This window comes from Lipotes vexillifer, unplaced genomic scaffold (assembly GCF_000442215.2).
Source record: "Lipotes vexillifer unplaced genomic scaffold, Lipotes_vexillifer_v1.1 scaffold583, whole genome shotgun sequence".
Taxonomy (NCBI): Eukaryota; Metazoa; Chordata; class Mammalia; order Artiodactyla; family Lipotidae; genus Lipotes; species Lipotes vexillifer.
Genome location: NW_006784184.1, coordinates 1,738,706 through 1,760,979, shown reverse-complemented (window position 1 = coordinate 1,760,979; position 22,274 = coordinate 1,738,706). Strand labels below are relative to the sequence as shown.

The window sequence follows — 22,274 nt, the reverse complement described above, 5'->3', positions numbered from 1 at the left end:
CTGCAAGGCAACGACCCCGCCAGAGAGTACGTTCGGGAACACAGAAGAGAACAGGAGGAAGCAGCACAGAGCAGAGCCGGAGAGGGGCAAAGCAAAGCAAAGCGAGCAATGAAAAGTGATCAACAGACCTCTTCCAAGAAACACCAGAAATGAACCACGGCAAAGGCAGCAAGGGGTGACCAGGCGGGAGAGAAGCCCCAAGCTGGGAACTGTTCGCCTCCGCTTTGTCCCCAGCCAGGGACGAAACCCAGTGACAGATTTAGCGCAGAACAGTGTGCCAGAGCCATCGCCTGAGCAGGGGCGGGCAGTCTGGAGCCTGGCACTGACCAGCATGCCTCGTCTCCGGAAGCCCATCATGCACAGGCGGCACTTGAATGTGAAGCTGTCGTAGTCGGTGGACGTGATGCGCGGCTTGAACGTCTTGGAGCGGCTGATGCGGTCAGCTTTCTTGGCCTCCCTCTCAGGGTTGTGCATCCTCTGCATGTGTTCCCGTAGTTTGTCTTTTCGCTGTTCAGAGAGCATTTTTGAGAAGGCAGAGGGTTGGGGAGTGGGAGTAGGAGATTTTTAATTGAAGGGGTAAAAAAAAAAAAAAATCAGTACAAGTTAGCAGTAACACAACCCACCAGGCTACATCCGAGGACACGGCAACCCTGGATGGGAATTACTCTGTTCGCTAGCAAGTTAAGTGCGTTCCAGTGAGCCTTGCTTGAAAATGACCATCCAGTTTGAAAAGTACACAATGATTTTTGAGAAGAAAGGCTTTGCATTTATGTAGAAGTGATCAAAGGGCACGTGGAATAAGTTTGGTATTAAGAACTACAAGACAGGGGCGTCCCTAGCAGTGCAGCGGCTAAGATTCCACACTCCCACTGCAGGGGGTGCGGGTTCCATCCCTGGTCGGGGGGACTGAGATCCCACATGCCTTGCAGTGCAGCCAAAAAGTTAAAAAAAAAAAAAAAACCACAAGACAAACTGATAACGAATGGTAGGTAATACTGGATTTACAAAGCCATGTGTGTTCTCAACTACCACATGTTTTAACACACATGATGACATTCCTCTAAATCCCAAATGAACTTAAGTAAGTATCTCTCATCATATAAATTTAGCAGTTCAAGTAAGCAGTTACACTGCCTGCTATGGATGGGGCACACGGTCTAGGTCACAGCTCTTAGTCTGATCATCTAATCTTCTGGTGATACGTGTTGATGTGAGTCCACAGACAGAAAATGAAGCAGAGCCCATCCTGAATAAAAACAAATTCCAGAAATGCCAGCTCCCTTATCCAGTGAGGCTCTGCTCCTGGACATGCGATTACACTGCTAGTGGTCTTATAAAGATTTTGAACCTTTCTACCAGACCAGTTCTTTCCACATTTTGGTACGAGGATGTTTCTGTAACTGCTTCATATTTCAGCACATTTATTTAACAAACATTCCTTGAATGACCACCGTGTATCTGGAACCATGCTAAATTCAGAGGTGCAATGCCAGGCATCCACACCAACCTCCACATTCTACACAAATGCCTCCTTTTAAAATTAGTTCTCCCCTCCTGAATCCATTTCGGATTCTCTTCCAGTTTCTATGACAGCATGACCTACTGATATTCTGCAGAGTGTCTCTCAGGGACATCTTTGCAGAATCATCTGGCTTCCCAACGAAGCATATTTTACCATTTTCACATTTATTTGTTTAACTCTTATCTCTGAGTCTCCTGTGGGTTTTCCCCGTTGCTTTCTTCTAAATTCCAGGCACATTTCTGATACTTATTATTTTTTATCTTAATCCTGTAAGTCATTAACATTCCCCAAAATAGTCTAAGCCCTCTCAACATCCCACAGATTTCCCACCTCTGTTGGATGACAGTCCTCATGCCCCAGGGCTCAATTATCAGGCTCTTACACTTAATAAGTGCTCAGTAAAAAATCTGGTGGGTAAATGTATTGTCCTCTTAGGAGTTCCTCCATAGCAATTTAGTTCTATTCATTATACACTTGGATTCTTGTAAAACATGCATTAGTACTCTGTTTGGGGATTTGAATTAATTATTTTGGGAAATTAAGGTGAGTTTTCCCCTTAATTTTATCTTCACAAGTAAGTGAAACATGAGGCACAAAGTACATCTCAGGTCAGTTCTTTGAGCATAGATGATACACCCATGAAATGAGCAGGCGCATCCTCAGCTTGTCAATTTCAGTGGCCCTGAGAACACCCAGGCTGCTTGCCGGTTCCTACCTTAAACTGCTTCCCACACGTAGAACACAGGAAGTCCTTACGGTCTGAGTGCCGGAGCATATGCAGCCGCAGCTTGTCGGGGCGGCAGAAGGCCTTGTCGCACTCCGTACACTGGTAGATCTTTTCCGAGTGGAAGCTTCGCACGTGTTTTTTCACCTGGCAGTGAGGACACAGAAAGTCAGGGGAAATGACCAAAGGCAGCTCAGCGACGCTAGAGGGAGCCAAACGCTGTGCCGTGGATCTTCATCAACCTGGCCTGGGAGCCAATCAGGTGTGACTGATAACGGGCCTCAGTAACACTATCCCCATCACAGAGGCGGGAAAGCCTTACCAACCTCGACCTCCCACAGAACTTGAAGAGGAAGAAGAAAATGTTCGCTTAGTCCAAGCCCTGATCACGTGGAACCCATTTTTCTTTCCTTTTTTTTTTTTTTAAGATTAAAAGCAAGAGTTCCCTTGGATTTAAATGAATCTTGGTAAAAAGTACCTATAAGAGGACAAAAAATAATTCCTTCTCACTTTTTCCTGCTTCCAACATGTATAGAAGCAACTTAGCCCCTTGTAGTAATTGGTCCTTTTACATCTTTCTATCAAATCAGGTTCTGAAGAATTAAAGACATGAATTAGACGGGAGAAAACACATTACCCGTATATGAGAACAACACAACACCAGCATCATTTCCCCTTAATTGGGACTTATTCCCTATACTTTTAGATAACTTAAACAAAGGAATATGGCCTCTGAACTCTCTTTGCCATAAATACCCAGCAAAGAAAAGTTATGGATGGGAGCTAAGTAGTGAGTCATATCAAACCACTCCTACAAGGCATTTTCCTTCATTATTTTTGGAGTCTCTTTTGCCATTAAATTCCACCTTAAAGCAACTTCTCTAATTGTTTGTGTAAAGTGAGAAAATTACCAAGACTCCCAACACTAACAGAACTATGATTAAATCCTAGTCTCCTTTTGCTTTGGTAATTTAAAAAAAAAAAAGAGAGAGACAATATTTTTACTACATATTTAGACTTACTTGTTCATTCACTAGCATGTAACAATATTAACACTTGAAGTCCAAATGAAATCATGAATATTCTGGAATTTATCCTCACCCCAGTTTGCTCCAGAATATAATACAGGGGAGGAGGTCAGTGCTTAATACAGAAGTATATTATAGCCAAAACATGGAAGCAACCTAAATGTCTACTGACAGAGGAATGGATAAAGGAGGTGTGGTACATGTATACAATGGAATATTACTCAGCCATTAAAAAGAATGAAATAACACCATTTGCAGCAACATGGATGGATCTAGAGGTTGTCATACTGAATGAAGTAAGTCAGACAGGTAAAGATAAATCACTTATATGCAGAATCTTAAAAAAAAAAGATGCAAATGAACTTATTTACAAAACAGAAACAGACTCACAGACTTAGAGAACGAACTTATGGTTACTGGGGGAAAGGTGGCAGGTGGGAGGGACAGACTGGGAGTTTGGGATTGACATGTACACACTGCTATATTTAAAATGGATAACCTGGGCTTCCCTGGTGGCCCAGTGGTTAAGAATCCGCCTGCCAATGCAGGGTACATGGGTTCGATCCCTGGTCCAGGAAGATCCCACATGCCACGGAGCAACTAAGCCCGTGCGCCACAACTACTGAGCCTGCGCCCGAGAGCCACAACTACTGAGCCTGCGTGCCGCAACTACTGAGCCCATGTGCCTAGAGCCAGTGCTCCGCAACAAGAGAAGCCACCACAATGAGAAGCCCGCACACTGCAATGAAGAATAGCCCTAGCTTGCTGCAACTAGAGAAAGCCTGCGTGCAGCAATGAAGACCCAACGCAGCCAAAAATAAATAAATAAATAAAATAAAATGGATAACCAACAAGGACCTACTGTATAGCACAGGGAACTCTGCTCAATATTATGTAACAACCTAAATGGGAAAAGAATTTGAAAAAGAATAGATACATGTATACATACAACTGAGTCACTTTGCTGTACACCTGAAACTAACACAACGCTGTTAACCAACTAGACTCCAATATGTAATAAAAAGTTTAAAAAAAAACCAGTATGTTATATACCAGCTTTCTCTTTGTTTCCTTCCAAAATGCATCACCTTAGTAGCACAAGACAGGAAACCAAAGTGATGGGGAGAAAATGTTTCCAGGCCGGGAAATGGGAGTATGTCTTCTACAAATGCCGTATATTTTATGAGTAGTGGGTATTGGCAAGGATTAAGAAAGACTTTTTAAAGATTATAACCAGATCTGGGTGTTTATTACTCGTAATACAACTTAAATGTTTAAACGCCAATGTCTTATTTGGACAATTAAGGGTCATAGTAATCTTTTGCTTATCAAAAGTAGGTTGACTGAAGACATATCATGCTCAATTAAGAAGATGCTGCAGGGCTTCCCTGGTGGCGCAGTGGTTGAGAGTCCGCCTGCCGAGGCAGGGGACGCGGGTTCGTGCCCCGGTTGCGGAGGATCCCACGTGCCGCGGAGCGGCTGGGCCTGTGGGCCATGGCCGCTGACCCTGCGCGTGTGGAGCCCTTGCCCCACAGCGGGAGAGGCCGCGGCAGTGAGAGGCCCGCGTATCACAAAAAAAAAAAAAAAAAAAGAAGATGCTGCAAAGAAGGCATGGAAATGCAGATGACAGGCTGTCTCAATCTTCCAAAACTCGAAGTTTCTTTTACCTAAAAGAGGAAGTGTTCCAGCATTGCGGTAGCAGACACTCACCTGGATAAAATCTGGGAACCGTTTCTTACAAGTTGGGCAGGTGAAGTAGCCATCACTGACATGAATGGCCACGTGATCTTTCAACAAATCAAGGCGGTCAAAGGATTCTGGGCAAAAAATGCAAGAGTAAGTCTTCTGGTCCGAGTGGAGCTTCATGTGGCTCTCCAAGGACGCACTGCTGATGAAGCCCTTGTTACAGAGGTCACAGGTCAATGGGCAGCTCCCCTCCCGCCCATGGAAGCGCAAGTGTTGGTCCAGTTTGTCCTTTTCACGGAAGGCCTTCCCACACTGCAAACATTTAAAAGGCCGGAAGGACTTCCGAATAAACAGGTGCTGCAGAGCTGCATTCTGAAAGACACACACAAGTGAGATTATTTAGTGAGTTAAGTGTGTAAGCAGCTCGCACATTTACAGGAAAAGAGGACAATCTCTGCAATCACAGACTTTCCACAGAAATGAAACTCTAGGACACACAGTTGAAAGATTTTTCTGGTAAAGACATTAAAAATGAAGCCATCCCCAAAGAAGTTCGTCTTGAAAAGACAAACTTTTGTGTGCTGTTTTATGTCTATGTGTGTGTGTTTTCTTTTGAAAGGATCTAAGTAACGTTCAAAAAATAGAGGACTTATATTGGGTTGGCCAAAAAGTTCATTCAGGTTTTTCCATGAGATGTTACAGGAAAAACCCGAATAAACTTTTTGGCCAAGCCCATAGAGTAAAACAAACCCCCGAGTCAAGTAGAATAAAAATTGAAGACTTGGAAGAAATGACTTGGGTTGAGTCACACATGCATGATGAGGTTGGAGTGAGTCAGCCAAATGTTTCTTGTTGAAGTCTTTGAGAAAAGGAACTTGAAGCTTGATTAAAATGCTTAGCAAAAATAAAGATAATAAAAAGAACTGAAGCGTAGTAAGTACCAAGGGCTGGGGGAAGGAGGCAGCGGATATGGGATTTCTTTCACGGGTGATGAAAATGTCCTGGAATTAGTGGTGATGGTTGTGCAACTTTGGGACTATTCTAAAAACCACTACAAAAAAAGTGAATTTTATGGTAAGTGAATTATATCTCAATTTAGGAAAAAGAACTGAAAGAGAACGAAGATAACAGATTTACATGAACGTGTTTGCAGCTGAGACAAGATATGTAAGCACACGTTCTAAATGGAATATGTGCCTTAATCACTCCCTACTCAGGAAATGCAGAGGACAGCTTCTCAGTGTAGCTGGTTAGTTCCACTGGTTAGAAGCCTTGCTAATTGGGTTAAGCTTATTGCTTTGACCCTGTCTAGACCAGCCAATTTTGCTCTTTTTTGCTTTTCAGTCCCAGATTGCACTTCTAATGCTGATTAGCCATCTTGTAAATTCATCCAATTGTTATAGGGAATCCCAGTGAGGGAAGATGGTTACTTAGTGCAAATTCATCACCACCACTGAGAAAACAACTCATGTTCTACTGACAGCAAACCAACAGAATCATCTTTCACACAGAGAATACAGAATCAATATTTTAGTTCTACTATAATGAAGACTCATTCATAAGTTCCTCAAAACACCAGGGGGAAAGTTCTAGATAGCTATGAGGTGGGGGGAAAAAATCCCTCAAAAAAATATATCTGTGAATGGGTATGCTTATGTAACTATAAGAGACTAGTAATTAAAGAATTAATGGAGGTCTTAATGCGTTATTTGTGCAATGAAAAAAGTACAATGAACAATGCTTAAACCCTTAATTTCAAATTATTCACAAGCAGCAACTTCTGAAGTAACTTTAATGTGAAATAATCATTTAGGGAAAAAGCAAAATAATTATTGACTTAGTAAAAATTGTGAACATAGTTCCTATACAGCAGAGAACATCTTTCTCAGGGCTTCTCTAATAGGGTTGGGAGAGATATTTTACCTACTCATTTATCTTGAGTAAATATCTCGCAATTCCATCATCTTCCCAGGTTGACTGGGGTTGCATCATATTTTATTCTCCTTTGTATCTAGGTCTCTTAAAAAATAGCTGAGCTCATAGGAAGTGTCAATAAAAGTTTGCAAATTAATGAAATATATTTCATAAGAAAATCAAAAAGAATTACTTCAAGATCTTTTCTGTACCACCTGAAGAGATCATAAACAACAGACCTTTTTCAAATCAGCCACAGAGCTTTCTTTCACTTCATTATACGGTTTAGCGGTCACCTAATCTTTCTACCCTATCTGGACAGATACTTATTTTACATAAAAGCTCTCACGATTCTGGCTACTTTCCAAGCTTTACGGAAATATTGCAAAAAGAACAGATGCTATCCTGAGGTTCAGAGATTCAAGATTTAGAGTGCTCGGGGAATGCATCATTTCCTTTACCCAAGTTCAGTGAAGTTTCCAAGGGCAGACAAAACGCACAACAACTGGTCTTGGTCCCACGGAGATTCCACTTCCCCTTGGGCACCAAATCTGGATGGTGGTTTTGTCTCGGTCCGTTATGCTAATAAGTCTCCTGTCATCTCTGTTTAGTGTGAGTGTCCTCAGACCCTTGATCTAAACCCAGCAGCCGCCAGGCTCCACTTTCTTAGCTCTATCGACAAACCTTGTTCTTACTGCCTTTTTGATTTCCATGGAGCACTGAACTAAGTACTCAAGAACTAGGTTGTTTCTCTGATCGAATGATCCTAATGTAACCCTCTCATTACAAGGTAGTGGAAGTACTGAAACTGTCCGCCCCCCAACCCACTCGCAGGCCATTTCAACCCTACGGTATCTTCTGCAGTTCAGAGCTGCAACTGGTACACATTTTCTAGAAGGAATCAAGAGAAAGGGTGGGAGCAGCACAGATGGGTCCCAGAGTTGCCGTTGGCCAACCACTCTGTACTGGATGGAACATAAGCTCCTCGAAAGGTGACAAAATGGTATAGTTGCTAAAACCTGTGACAAGGGATTCGACTCACACTGAGATGAATTCTGAGTCAACAGAGTCTTTGCAGACAAAACCATAAAACGTTTCTAAAGTCTGATGTTGATAGCTAAAGGAACCTAAATTGACTTATTTTCATATTATTTTGATCCTAACATTAAAAGGAAATCAATCATGTTTGTTGGCTTTTTTCTTTTTTTAAACAACTTTTCTCTGGCCTGTTTTCTGCCCAGTTTTCAAAACCTCTAATGGGCTAGCCTTGCCCGGTATGTGCTACTCTCCACTACCCTCCAGGTGGTACCTGTGCTCAGGTCCAGCCAGCAACCACACCAAACAATTCCTGGGTGTCGGCCTTTGATGCTATGGCTGCCGTCCTCTGAAACCATCTCCCTTCTTCCTGTCTCTCTTTCAAGGACCAGTTTAACTCTCACTTCATCTATGAATTATTCCCCAACTCCAGCTTTCTTTGGCCTTTCACTCTTCCAACTTCTGATAGCAATTATAGGCTCTACCTTTACGTGTAGCACTTAACTGTGACCCACCTTACATTAGCATTGCCTCCCTAATTAGACTGGAAGATCCCGGAGGACAGGACGCCAGTGAAATTTCTACTGTGTACCTAGGCAGTGCTGAACATACAGTCAGAACTCGGCGCCACTGCAGAAGTCGTCCAGTTGTCTCAGAGCTGGAAGGGACCTTGGAGATCACTTAGTCCTACCCTTCATTTTGTGTATGAGCAAACTGCAGCCCGCTCACTTACTATTTGAAAATAGATTATCATCATTCATTAACTAATTTGCATTGACTGTAGCAACCAAACTGTCATCTCCACCAGGATTTAGTAAGTACAGGTTGCAAAGAACAGCAGGTCAGGCAAACACTTAAATAACATTCTGTTATGTGAGTGAAACACAGGAAACAAACGTACCTGCAGCTCCAACTGAGCAGGCAGCATTAGAGGAGAGAAAAATAGTTACATTACCAATGGGGTTGGAAGGCTTCCCTTCAGTTGGTCATTACCAATCTGGATAGAAAAGATGAAAAAATACATAGCCCCTGCTTTTTAGAATGTGTGAGAGGAAAAAAAGAAAAAAAATCGCTCACCTAAGACTGACCTCCAAAAGCCACATACACATGGCTTTTGCTTTGACACAAGGAACCTTGTTCCAAAACCAGTAACCCAGTTCATTCCAGAACATGAGTACGATCGCGGCTACACTATGCTTACACATCCACACCTCATGAAACATGTGGGCTTTAGTTTTTTCCTTCAAAAAATTCAATCTAGAAAGCATTTCTACGGACCTAGTGAGAAATCAGAATGGCCAAAGCAGAAAAGATAGTAATTGCCCAAGAAAGCGTGAAACGCAGATTGGGAATCATGTGGCATGATGGATGGAAGGTATGCACAGCCTTTTGCCCTTCTGGTGTATATTTATGTAGGTTTACATATCCTTTTGAAATAATATACATGGAGCCATAAGTTTTATAAGTTTCCATTTCAGGACCCTTATAAAGTCTATTCAGCCTGATTGCTCAGAGTTCTTCCACGCTGTCATACAGAACAAACATTTAAATGTATTTTTAAATGAAGGCACGGACTAGACTATTGTTCAAGGTCCCTTCTAGCCTAAAGGCAAATAAGACCGAAAGAAACATAAGCTAAAATGATCGTCCACCTAGAAATTGTAAAGCCTGGGAAGTTATACAAAAAGTCTCTTTCATCCACATAAAGGATTAAGATAAGTCTTTAAACGTCCTGCTACCACAAACACAAGTTTAAGTCATTCTTTCCTGGATGTCAATTGTCCGCACAGACACTGATCTCACAAAACCACGTTGCTCTCCACATGCATCCCCCGCAGGTCCTAACGCACACTCAACGCTGTCTGTGAAATAGGGACAAAACACACCCGACCAGGCAGCCACGGAGGCCCTGCAGCCACATGGCCTGAAGTCAAGTCGCGGGTCACGCGGGTGAGACACTGCCCTACCCCCGAACCTGGAGCTTAGCTCCGAGCTGTCCCCGTGCGTGCGCTGCACCTGCCAGATCAACTTGAACTCAGGTCCCTGTGCACTGACGCGTCCTGGCATTTGCCAGTCTCCCCTTGGAAACCATTGATAAACAAATTCAAAACCCCAAACTGACTTGAGAGCTATGATTAGGCACAGATTAGCCTGGCTTCAATGAAAGTAACTATTACAACTCAGTGTACTTATCTCTCCATTTCCAATCTGTGAGTTTAGGCATCCAGAGTTATTCTACTGTAACTACACTAGTCCGGATGCTGCCAAGAGCCAGGCTTCTGAGTCACTGCTAAATTGATGGAATCTAGGACCGGCCATGCCAGCCTGCCACGGGACCCAGAGACCCAGAGAAACAGTTCATACTTTCTTCGAAAACAAGGGGCTTGAGCCTGTGATAGGCTAGATGCAAGCAAGCCTTAGAAGTGGTGGTGAACGGCAGGGCACCTACGAGGCTGGCCGCCTGGACAGAGGTCAGCGCCCGCAGGGCGGAGGGCTGGGAGAGGGCGGGGCGGGCATCCCGCTTACCCGGATGCGCTTGGCCCTGCGCATGTCGTCGGCCGTCAGGGTGCTCTGGGCGGGCAGCCCGCTCTCCTCGTGCTGGGGCTGCAGGTGCAGCTCGTGCGTTTCCGTCTCGTGCTCCAGAGAAGACTGGGCTTCTGGTGGCAGCTGAGGGACTGCGAGCGCGGGCTGCTCTGGTTGGTCCAGCCCATTCAGAGTTGCAGGTTCAGCCTCATCGAACTGCTCCTTGGTGGGAAAATGCAGCAAGTCCTGAAATTGCAATAACCAGCAATCATTTCCCTACCTAGACAGACATTAGTGCTAGGATTTAGAATTGCAGCTTTACTTTTTAAATGACTAGCGTCGTTATGCTCAGAAAAGAATATTTTCCTTCTGAGAAAATTAGTTAGGTAACCATCCACAGGATGTAAAAACCATGAGACATTCCAGATCATTTTGTGAGGAAAAGACAATGACAGGACTCTTCTGGAATATCATCATTTTAATTGTTTAAACTAATTAAACAGAGTCCCCCAGTAATGTCTCTGGACAATTTCAAACCTTTAGGGCAGCAGAGTTGGGTTTTTGTTGTAAGTAACGTTTGAAACAATGTTCTTTTTAGCCTTTCTCTAGTCAGACTTTAATTAACAGGCAGCACAGCACTGACAGGCAGGCCTATCACCCTCTGAGAGGCATTTGTATCTGAATCCAGTAATGGTTCTCATAAGTTCTCTAATGAAGCATCCAAGAAGAGCTTTCCCATCCCCCATACCTGTGTCCCATCATCACACTTTTCCCCATTTTCACTGGTTATTTCCAAGCGGATAAATTTGGGAGGGCGTCCTGGCCGTCGACCTGGGCCAAACCGCCTCTTGCCTCGCCCCCTTCCTCTGCCTCTTGTTCTGGGGACAAGACATTGGGTTATAGATAGTCATGGTTACACAATACTGCACAACAAATATTTCCCTGAATGATCCGGATTCACCCCAAATCTTGATTTCCTCTCACTTTATTTCTTTTCCTGATTCTTTTTTTCTAATGGAAACAATCACTTTGCTCATACACGCTTTCCAAATTTCTCATCTTTGCCATCTATATAGCTCAAAGAGACGTCTTAAATTATTCAGAATAAAAGGAGGTTTAAAAAGTCAAAGCACTGACACCATTTTGCTACCAAAAATTCTGGAAGCTCGCACACATCTCTGCGATTCTGTGAGCAACGCAGACAGGACAGAACACGCCTGGTGTGTTTCCTGGATACAAGATTCCAGTCTATAGAGTCAAAGGAACGCCCTTGTTTTACTATAATCTTCTGGAAGGTCAGAACAAATTTCTAATTCACCGGTTCCATAGCACATCCAGTAAACACCATATTAGAAGATTCTTTATTATGGGAAATTCCGGATCTCGGCAAATGTGCAGAATGCAAGGAGGCCAGTGTACCCGCTACCTCATTTCAATACTTATCAACTCATGGCCAGTTTTATCCCATCTATAGCCTTCCCACTTCTCCCACACACATACCCATTAGGCTATTTTGAAATAAATCCCAGACGTCAGTTCATCTGTAAATATTTCAATATGTACCTCTAAAACATAAGGACATATATATGTATATATAATACACATATCTCCACAACAACTTTATCACACCTAAAAAATAAGTGATAGTTGCTCAACATTTATTAAATCTAGCCAAAGTTCAAATTTGCCTAATTGTCTCAAATTTCTTTTAACAGCTGGCTAACGAACATTTTTTTTTTTTTTTTTTGCGATATGTGGGCCTCTCACTGTCGTGGCCTTTCCCATTGCCGGATGCGCAAGCTCAGCGCCCATGGCTCACGGGCCCAGCCGCTCCGCGGCATGTGGGATCCTCCCGGACCGGGGCACGAACCCGTATCCCCTGCATCGGCAGGCGGACTCTCAACCACTGCGCCACCAGGGAGGCCCACGAACATTTTTATCTACAATGTGTCATGCGTGGAGCTTGACACTAAAGACGGTGAGTTATATGCAAGTTTTTACCCTCAGATGTCCAGTAGAGGCAGCAGACATATAAACCAAACCTCACAACAGAATATAAAAAGTGCTATAATAGAGCCATGGTCGGAGTTTTCGGGATACACAGGAGGGAGCGACGGAACTCCTGCTGTGTTCTCCATGCACCCCAGACGTTGTTTGCTCCCGTGGTCACACCCTCAGCCTCGTCGTCCTTGGGAGGTGCGGAATCCCCACTGTCCTGATGTCATGCCTCACCCACTCCTACACTGTGTCCTAACTTTCCAGCTCACGCCCTTAGGCACCTGGACTCAACGATCCTTCCGCCTCACCACCAGCTCCAGTCCAGTCCTGTCCTCTGTCTGCAGTCGTGCGTCCTCTTCATGGTTTCTCTCTGTCCTTCCACTCATAAGCTCCAAGGTCCTTCACTGGAGTCACTCTCCTGTACATGCTCTTCCCTTCCCACTGCTGCTTCATCACTCTTGCTGCGTTGCACACGCTTGGTGAACCGACTTCCTGCCGGCTCTGCACCGGCACCCTCGCAGCGAAAGACACTTGGTGATGACACAGCCGTGACTCACATGAGCCCTCACTCACGTTGCGGGCAATCACACCGGACTTTTCTGGACTATTTACTCTCCCACTTCCCTAAATGCCATTGCACACCATCTCCTCTCTTTTCAAATCACATAAAAGTTGGCAACGCTACATCTGTCCCACTGGGACTACTCTGCCCGGAACCACACTCTCATTTTTCATCTGAACTGTTAAAACTAGACTTCTAACTAGACTCCCTGTCTTCACTCTTTTACTGCAGTACAAGCTAAGGCGATGTTTTTATTTTTATCCACAGTTATGTTTAGAAATGTAACTGACATCACAATATCCCTTGATCAGCAGACTCTAAAGACTTCTTATAACACATAGAATTACATTCAAATTTCCTGCCACTACCCATCAGGCCTATGTAATCCAGCTGCTGCTTACCCCATCCTATGGAATTCTCCTTCACTTACCTTTTTTATATAGTGGGAATTAAACATAGGACTTAGTCTGATGAAGGAATCCTACTACTGAAAAGAGTTTGAAAATTAGAAGAATTCCTATTTCAGAATCTCTAGTTAGGGGAGATTTTACTAAGGTGAAAAGATGTCCTATTGCTGGGTATTGGTTATGCTGGAAAAGACACAGGTAGTAATGAGGACCAGGGGAAAAAAGGAAATGACGGATAAGAAATGTCCTTCAGCAGCCTACCTGGTTACCTGTCTACACACAAGCGCGCGCGTGTGCACGCACACACACACACAGACCCATAAATTCACAGATGATATAGAAATGACCCTGGAACTTTAAAAACGAAGTTTTTGAAATCATCCCCCTTATTATTATTATACCTGCTAAACACATCCAGTTTCTCATCATGCGAATTGAGATGCTGTTGCAGCTGCTCTGAGCTTATAAATCGGCGGTTACATTCGTAGCAGGGCCAATTCTTCTCTTGCTCTCGAAGAACTGCAGTCGTGGGAGAGAAACCACGGAGGCTGGTGATCAAGAGGCACCAATAAAACTCAGATGCCCAGTACCCACACCATTCCCATCTCAGCGTAGCCTAGTGTTCATAAATATGCAATGTCTGCTGTTCTGTTATAAAATCAAAGGCTAAAGTTTGACAGAGAATAATTTTTAGGATCTTGTTTTCTGATATATTTGCATAAGACATCAAAGGAACAAACACCCTTGTGCTACCCTCTCCTGCCCCGCAATACATACAACACACACACACACACACACACACACACACACGACCTTACCACACTGGAAAGACAAGGAGTGCTACAATGGAAATCTGTATGCAGATAACCCAGTGATTCAGATCCAAGTTTCATAATCAGATGGTATACTGTATCACAAATAACTTGAAAATCAATGTCCAATGTAATCACTTTAGCAAAATGTTCAGAAGTACCCATTAGGGCTGATTATGTGTATACCCTATGACCCAGCAATCCACTCCTAGATGTGCACACAACAGAAATATGCACATATGTTCACTAAAAGACATGCAAGAATGTGCACAGTGGCACCCTCATATTAGCCAGAAACTGGAAACGACCCTGCTGTATAATAAAGAATTTTGCTGGCATTTGTCCCCGGTCCCTGGGAAATAGCCTCTAAATCTTTGGAATCTCCAAGTAAGAAGCACATCTTTGTTATTCCTGGTGATCTGTGACCATATCTGAGTTTATGCTAATGAGATGGCTCAAGATGGGGCTGGCTGTGTCAGGAAGACCAACTGTCTGATTACAGGGTTGGGGCTTTGAGCCAGGTGGTATCAGCCAGGCAGGGAGCAGGGGCTGGAGAGCAAATTCAATCACAGGCCAAGGAGCCAATCACTCACACCTATGTGATGATGCCTTGAGAAAAACTCTGGACACAGAAGCTCAGGTGAGCCTCCTAGGCTGGTAATCATGCATCAGTGCTCCAGGGTCATGACACGGCCTAAGGACATGGGAGCTTCACATCTGGAATCCTCCCAAACTTTGCCCTGAGTGTCTCTCCATTTGCCTGGTCCCCGCGTGCATCCTTTATACTACAATGGTACTCATGAGTACAGCACTTTTCTGAGTCCCATGAATCGTGCTAGGGAATTATCAGACATGAGGGGGTTAGCAGGAACTCCCTAAATTGTAGCTAGCTGGTCAGAAGTGCAGGAGGCGTGGGACCCCAAGGGCTTGAGACTGCTGTCTGAAGTCGGGAGGGCCTTGTGGAGGACTCTGCCCTTGACCTGCAGAATGGGACCTCACTCCAGCTAGTCAGTGCCAGGATTGCATTGTGCAGCCCACATTTCTATGGTAGAAATAGATCAGTGAATTGCGGTACATTCACACAATGGAAACCTAAATGGCAATGAGAATAAACAAATTACAATAATACACAACAGTATGGAAGAATCTCACAAACAAAAGATTCCCAGACACCAGAAGTGTACATATCACATAATTCCATTTATAAAAAGTTCGGTAACAAGCACATCATCATATCTGTGGTGTTGAATTCGGGAGATTAGTTACACTTGGGAATGAGGAGGAATTACAAGGCTCAGGAGAGTCCTGGGGCCATGGCCACGCTCTGTGTCTTGATCTGGGTGCAGGTTGCCCAGGTGTCCTCACGTTGTGAGGTAATTGGGCCATTACTTAGGATTTGTGCACTTTTCTGTACGTAGGTTGTACTTTAGTGACGTTTACTTTGAAAACAATGTCAGTGCCTACCTTGCCGTGCTCAGAGATGATTACATCTCGATAGGGATCGTCCTCTGATCTAGGTCCTAATTTAGTATTTGGAGGTTTTCATTATATTAAATACTATTTTCCAGCACCCATGAAAGAAATGTAAATATGTCATTGTCACCTGACCCAAGAATTAGACAGGGATGTGCAGCTCTATAAAGAACCTATTAGAATATCTTAAATACAGAGAGATAGAAAAATTAGACATTGCCTAAAGATGTAAGTAATATATACAATTTAGAATCAATATATAAATACAAGAAAAATGAAAAAGTCCAAGCACCTTTCCTTTCTTCCTCGGAAATGTCATGAATCTTCCGGTTCACAAACTCGGCATAGGAAGCAGCATACCACACCTGCAAGAGCCAAGTACGTCATCAAGGACTAAGGGCATCACCGGATGTGCTTCACGTGCTTCAATTCCCCCTCCTGCTCACAGGAAACAATTCAGGATTTTCTACAGCCCACGGAAAACAAACAAACAAAAGAAGCCGAACTGTGAGGTGACCCCGTTAGTGCAGACAGTCAGTCAGGAAGTTCGCCTGCCAAGACACACTGTGTGTTTTCTTTTTCCTTTGTAAAAAACTGTGGGACTTCCCTGGTGGTCCAGTGGTTAGGACTCCGCGCCTCCACTGCAGGGGGCACGGGTTCGATCCCTGGTCGGGGCACTGAGATCCCACGTGCCGCGCGGCGAGGCCAAAAAAATCAATAAATAAAATGTAAAAAATAAAAAGATAAAAAACTGGTTTTGTTATTAGAACAACTTCACGAGAGATAACATCAATAGTCTCTTGATCGGCATGAAGCAGAGCCTCTTCCAATTCTTTTTTTTTTTTTTTTTTTTTTTTTAAGGTACACGGGCCTCTCACTGTTGTGGCCTCTCCCGTTGCGGAGCACTGGCTCCGGACGCGCAGGCTCAGCGGCCATGGCTCACGGGTCCAGCCGCTCCGCGGCATGTGGGATCCTCCCGGACCGGGGCACGAACCCGCGTCCCCTGCATTGGCAGGCAGACTCTCAACCACTGCGCCACAAGGGAAGCCCTCTTCCAATTCTTTTATCTGTATTTAAACACAGGTTTCTCCACAGCTGTGATCATGGTGGCTCTACCCCGACACTGCTGGGTCACCAGAGCTACGCCACCTTCCTGAGCCTCTTCCTCCGCCCTACCCCGTAGGCCGCTTCTGCTCAGTCTCCCTGTCTGGCTGTCCTTCCCCTCCTGCACCCTGAACAGTGCTGCTCCTCGAAGCAGTAGTCCAAGTCCAGGGCCTTCTTATTTCTTCCTGAGGTGATCGCATCCATTGCAGCCAACTCTGTGCTAATGACTCCCAGGTCACTGCCTCTACCCCAGACCCTCCCCTCCTGCCCTCTACCTACATTCTACTACCTGCCTGATGGCGCTTGTCCGGACCTGACTTCCAGATGCTCCCCTCCTTGCCCCCTGCCTACCTTCCCCATCTCAGTAAATACCCCACCTTCCACACAGTTGCTCAGACTTGAAATCTAAAAGCTAACCCTTTTTAAAATATATTTATTTATTTGGCTGCGCTGGGTCTCAGTTGTGGCAGGTGGGATCTTTAGTTGTGGCATGCGAACTCTTAGTCGTGGCATGTGGGATCTAGTTCCCTGACCAGGGATCGAACCCGGGCCCCCTGCATTGGGAGCATGGAGCCTTCGCCCCTGGACCACCATATTTCTGTTTTCTTCTGTAATGCCTCAGTAAGAACTCTCAGTGGCTCAGACGTCCTCCGTCTGCTCCGGCCACCTAGACGCACACCAAGGTGAGCTCTTGCCTGGTTTTCTAACGAGCCTCTGCTTTTCCACTCTCGCTCCCTGCATTCCAGTGCCCACAGGAGCCAGCACGGTCTTCTGGAAACACAGTCTGATTTCATCACTCACTCCCGTGCTTAATGGCCTGCAACAGCTGCTTGGTTCTCAGTAAACCTCAAGGGCTTGACGCTGGTCTGCAAAGGGCTCCCACCACCCTCCTTTACCCACCTTCAGTTCCTCCAACATGTAGAGTTCTTGCCCTTGCTGTTCCACCACCGGGAATGTTGGGCTTTTCACTGTCACCTCCTCAGCAAGGCCCACCCTCTCCCGTCACACCTAAATTGGGGCCTTTCCTGTTATCTGCTCCTTTCACACCTTTTGTGTCCTTCACAGCACTTCCCACTATTTGATATTATTTGCTTATTTACACCTTTCTGCCCACCTCCCCTCTGGAGGACAAGTTCCTTGAACGCAGGGCACCAGTCTGTCTTCTCCTAGTGTCTGGAACGTAGTACAAGCTCCATGTTTTGGTCACTAAATGAATCCATCATATACAACTGTTGTGGAACATTATTTTAACCATATGGAAATAATCACACAGAGAGACTTCATTTTCAACTGCGGAATAATATTCTACAGAGTCTGTATTCTATACTTTACTTGACCATGACCCTGTGGTTGGACTTTTAGGTAGTTTACCATTCTGCTGTTATAAATTCTGCCTTGTTCATTGATTCCAAGAGGTATGTTTCTCATATTCTCTGATTCAGAAATCAGAGTGTGCCTCCCAATCCATGGCATTCTGTGGTCACTGCCCTGACGTAGCCATGACCACCTTCATTTGCTCCTGCACAAACCTGGCCGAGATCTTTCTATTCTCACCGCATTCCGGTTATGTGTCCCACTGGCACTCCGTGAGGTGCTACACTTGCTAAGCAACGCAAATGAAGGCCAAAAAAAATTGCCATCTCCCTCAGAATAAACGGAAGAAATTTCAAAGCAATGCAAGGCTGGTGTGATCATACCGGAGGAACTCTCATTAAGGTATCAAACATCGAGTGATCAGAAACTTCCCACTGACTTGATCAAAAAACTCTCAACTTCCAAGGACATGTGTTTCAATTGAGGAAAAAGACACATATGGGTTCAGTCAATGCGAAAGCACAGCATCAAAACTTACAGAAAAGCCATCAGTGGCTTGGAAAAATATCCCAGAGGTCACAGAGGAGCACTTATTCTAAAAACACTGCATCATCATCAACACCCTGACGGCACAGAAGATGACAGATAGACAAAAGCACAAACATCCATGATAAAGTAAAACAATGATCCAGTTAAAGAAAAAAAAAGTCAGACTGCACAGACTGCAGTTTATACCTTAACCAATTTATTTTGCTTATAGTGTGCCTTTTTAAATATGCATAAGTGTGATGTGATTTCAAAATTGTATCTAAATAAGTCCAAAATAGCTCCTGCAATAAAAATAACTATTTCTGTTGATTAAAATAAGCACTGTAACATAGCTCAGCTGGCAGTGTATTTTTTTTCTTAATGGTGTGTAAAATAATGGTGCATCTTAATGTCTGAGTCAGTAAAAAAATTACAAAATTCTAATGTATCTAGCTCTATCTTTGCTTATAATTATTTCCTCAGACTTATTTTCAAGGATTGGGTTTACTCAGCCAAGAACATTTTTGCTGCCTACTGTCAGAAACATTCTATAAAATATTGCAATTCTGAAACAAACATCCCTATTTTTTAAACCCTCACACTCCTTGTATTATATCTGTTTATTTTTGCTAGTTTAAATTAACAAAAATATTAACTCATAGTTGCTTTAAGGGTTTTTAAATTATCAACCTTTAAAAAAATTTTTTAACATTTCTTTACTATTTGAGTCCTCCCCCAAATAAAGTCTATTCCCGATACTTGTTTATTGTCCATCTGGATGTAGTGAGGTTAGAGGCACACAACTTTCTCTCAGTTTGCATACTCAAACCTTTTAACGTGTATTACAAATATTTCCCCCATTCTGTTGCTTTCTTTTTATCTGTTGTTTTGGTTGTTCATTATATTGAACTATTATATTCTTATTTAATTGTATCTGTCTGCCTTCTACTGCATTAAAAGAGAAAATAATCTCCCCTCCACAGTTAAAAAGTATTCATTCAGTATCAAGAATTTATTGGAATACAGGTGTGAGATGTGAATCTCCTTCTACACATTTTCTTTGGAGGTTATGGATTATCTAAACTTGACAGTTTCAAAGACGCGGGGTCTGTGCAGCTTTTAAACAAAGTCTAGGTCTTTGTTCCCCCCAAAGAAGTATCTATTTCTCACTTTACTACACTGAGGCACAGTGCTATTCAGTGTTCATGTACCAAAGCCATCATTTCTAACATATTTTTCATTTATAACTTTAATATTTTGACCCCCTCTTTTTACCATGTTCCTAACATAGCTTTAAAAATGGGGGTGGGGTGGGGGTGGGGCAGAGGGGATTTTCCCTTAGAATCATAGCGGAATTTTCATTAATCATCAAGAGTTAATATTTAGACAAATTCCTACAGAGCGTTATCCCCCAAAAATATATTCCTAAAATCAGAAGTCAGTGCATAGAATTCTTTGGGTAAAATGAGTCTTCAGATAAAGAAATCTTGCCCATACGTCTGAATTCCATTTTACAAGATCTCCTGTTTCCCAACTAACTCCTTCCTTAGAATGTGTAAATGATGTGAAGTAAAAGCCCATCTTTAATCACACAGACCTGCCTGTGCCCCCAAAACAACTAATTCCTCACCCCTGGGCCTCATACCTTCATGAATGCCTTTGACAGATCTTAAAAGTCATATACTTTTCATTCTGTTTCATTTGTGGGATTATTAGAAGTGTACAGTACACAGCAAGTGCTCAGTAAGTAAGTGAATTACAAGAAAAGGACCATTGTTTAAAGAATCCCTCTGCAAAGGGAAAAGAAAAGTAGGAAAAGCACGAAGCAATTGTGATTCCCAGCAAAGGCGCCACTGACCCAGCACTGTACCTTAAGCTCTTGCTTGGGCTCCACGTTCTTGATTGTTGTGTAGTACACGTGGTGGCCATACTGATAAGCCACCAGGTTCTGCTCCAGGTGATTCTGGGCCGGGCGCACGAACATCATCCAGTTACAAAGGGTCTCGTCAGACAACTCAAACCACAGGTCTTCATGCAAATCCCTGTCTTTTCTGTCACCTTTATCAAGAGAAACCTGCAACCAGAGTGAAAGTAAAAAGACACACATACACAAAACCTCTAATATGATAGATATTCATGTCATGATATACAAGATATTGTTCCTGAAATTAACCAGATATGCTGATTCTCCCCTTTGTATCTAGAAAGATACTGGAATTGTGTCTTGCTGAATGGAACAGGAAAAAGATACTTTCTGAAGACTCATCTACAGGAGGATTACTTAGCAAAATCTAAAAGTTAGCAACCTGAGTGTACAGCTTTGGTCGATATTTCATCATTAACTAACACATCAAAAAATGCGACTAATTAGGGGCTTCCCTGGTGGCACAGTGGTTGAGAATCTGCCTGCCAACGCAGGGGACACGGGTTCGAGCCCTGGTCTGGGAAGATCCTATATGCCGCAGAGCAACTGGGCCTGTGCGCCACAACTACTGAGCCTGCGCATCCAGCGCTTGTGCTCCGCAACAAGGGAGGCAGCGACAGTGAGAGGCCCGCGCATCGCGATGAAGAGTGGCCCCCACTCGCAGCAACCAGAGAAAGCCCTCACACAGAAACGAAGACCCAACACAGCCAAACATAAGCAAATTAATTAATTTTTTAAAAAACTGAAAATTAATTAATTAATTAAAAAAAAACTGAAAAGAGGTTTTCCTAAAAACATTATGGGCACTTAACAGATAACATGAGTCGACGTAATTCTGTGTTCCAGTCAAAGTTAATTTGAAAAAAAAGCTGTCGAGTCCCTTTTATGGGATGAATTGTGTCCCCCCCAAAATTCGTATGTTGAAGCCCTAGCCCCCCAGTATCCCAGAATGTAACTGCATTCGGAGACAGGGCTTTGAAAGAGTGGGTCCCAATCCCATCTGACTGGTGTCCTCATAGGAAGGGGAGATCAGGACACACAGAGAAGCTCCAGAGGAACCTTGCAGACAGGGACAGCCCTGTGCAAAGGCAGCCGCAGGGCAGCCACCTGCAAGCCAAGGAGAGCGGCCTCACAGGGGGCCAGCCTTGCCTGCACCTTGGCCTTGGACTTCCAGCCTCCAGGACTGTGAGAAAACAAACATCGGTTCTTTAAGCTCCCCCGGTCTGTCGTGTTTGATTCTGGCAGCCCTCCCAGACTAATCCAGACCCTGAGAACTACACCTCTCAGAATTATTCACATTGAGACTTCGGGGACTGAAACTGTACCCTCTGTGTCATTGGTGAGAGAGAAAACGTCTCCATTTGAAACAAGTCAAGCATAGAAAGAAAAATACTAGCGAACTGCTATGAGATTGCATTAAGAGGCTTGGTGGGAAAATGCGTGCCCCTTAAAAATCGTCAGAACGAGACTGGACTATGTTGAAACATAAATTACCTTGAGGTGGATGTAACAGTCCTTCAGCTCCGACTCCCTGACCAGTGGCCCCTCCACGGGGCCGAACTGGGTGCGCTTGGGGATACGCCTTTTGGAGAACACACCGCCCAGGAACCTGTCGATGTACAGCACCAGGGGGAGGCTGGCCCGCGCCCGAGTCAGCACCGGCCGGTTGGGGATCGGATGCAGGGGGCCATGCTTCGGGCACACGGACGAGTGTGCGTTA

General features: G+C 44.1%; 1 protein-coding gene across 1 annotated transcript in view; it reads right to left on the bottom strand.

Annotated features, from left to right (window-relative positions):
• PRDM10 (PR/SET domain 10) overlaps window positions 1-22,268 on the bottom strand; it is a 36,637-nt gene extending 14,369 nt beyond the window's left edge. Inside the window, exons 1-9 of the mRNA XM_007456587.1 lie at window positions 22,049-22,268; window positions 20,501-20,704; window positions 15,977-16,049; window positions 13,801-13,918; window positions 11,181-11,310; window positions 10,436-10,678; window positions 4,985-5,332; window positions 2,238-2,393; window positions 328-507 (exon numbers count right to left, since the gene is read on the bottom strand). Of these exons, the coding sequence (XP_007456649.1) occupies window positions 328-507; window positions 2,238-2,393; window positions 4,985-5,332; window positions 10,436-10,678; window positions 11,181-11,310; window positions 13,801-13,918; window positions 15,977-16,049; window positions 20,501-20,617 (1,365 nt within the window). The 5' untranslated portion in view covers window positions 20,618-20,704; window positions 22,049-22,268. The remainder of the gene's footprint in view (window positions 1-327; window positions 508-2,237; window positions 2,394-4,984; window positions 5,333-10,435; window positions 10,679-11,180; window positions 11,311-13,800; window positions 13,919-15,976; window positions 16,050-20,500; window positions 20,705-22,048) is intronic.
• Between the last annotated feature and the right edge of the window lie 6 nt (window positions 22,269-22,274).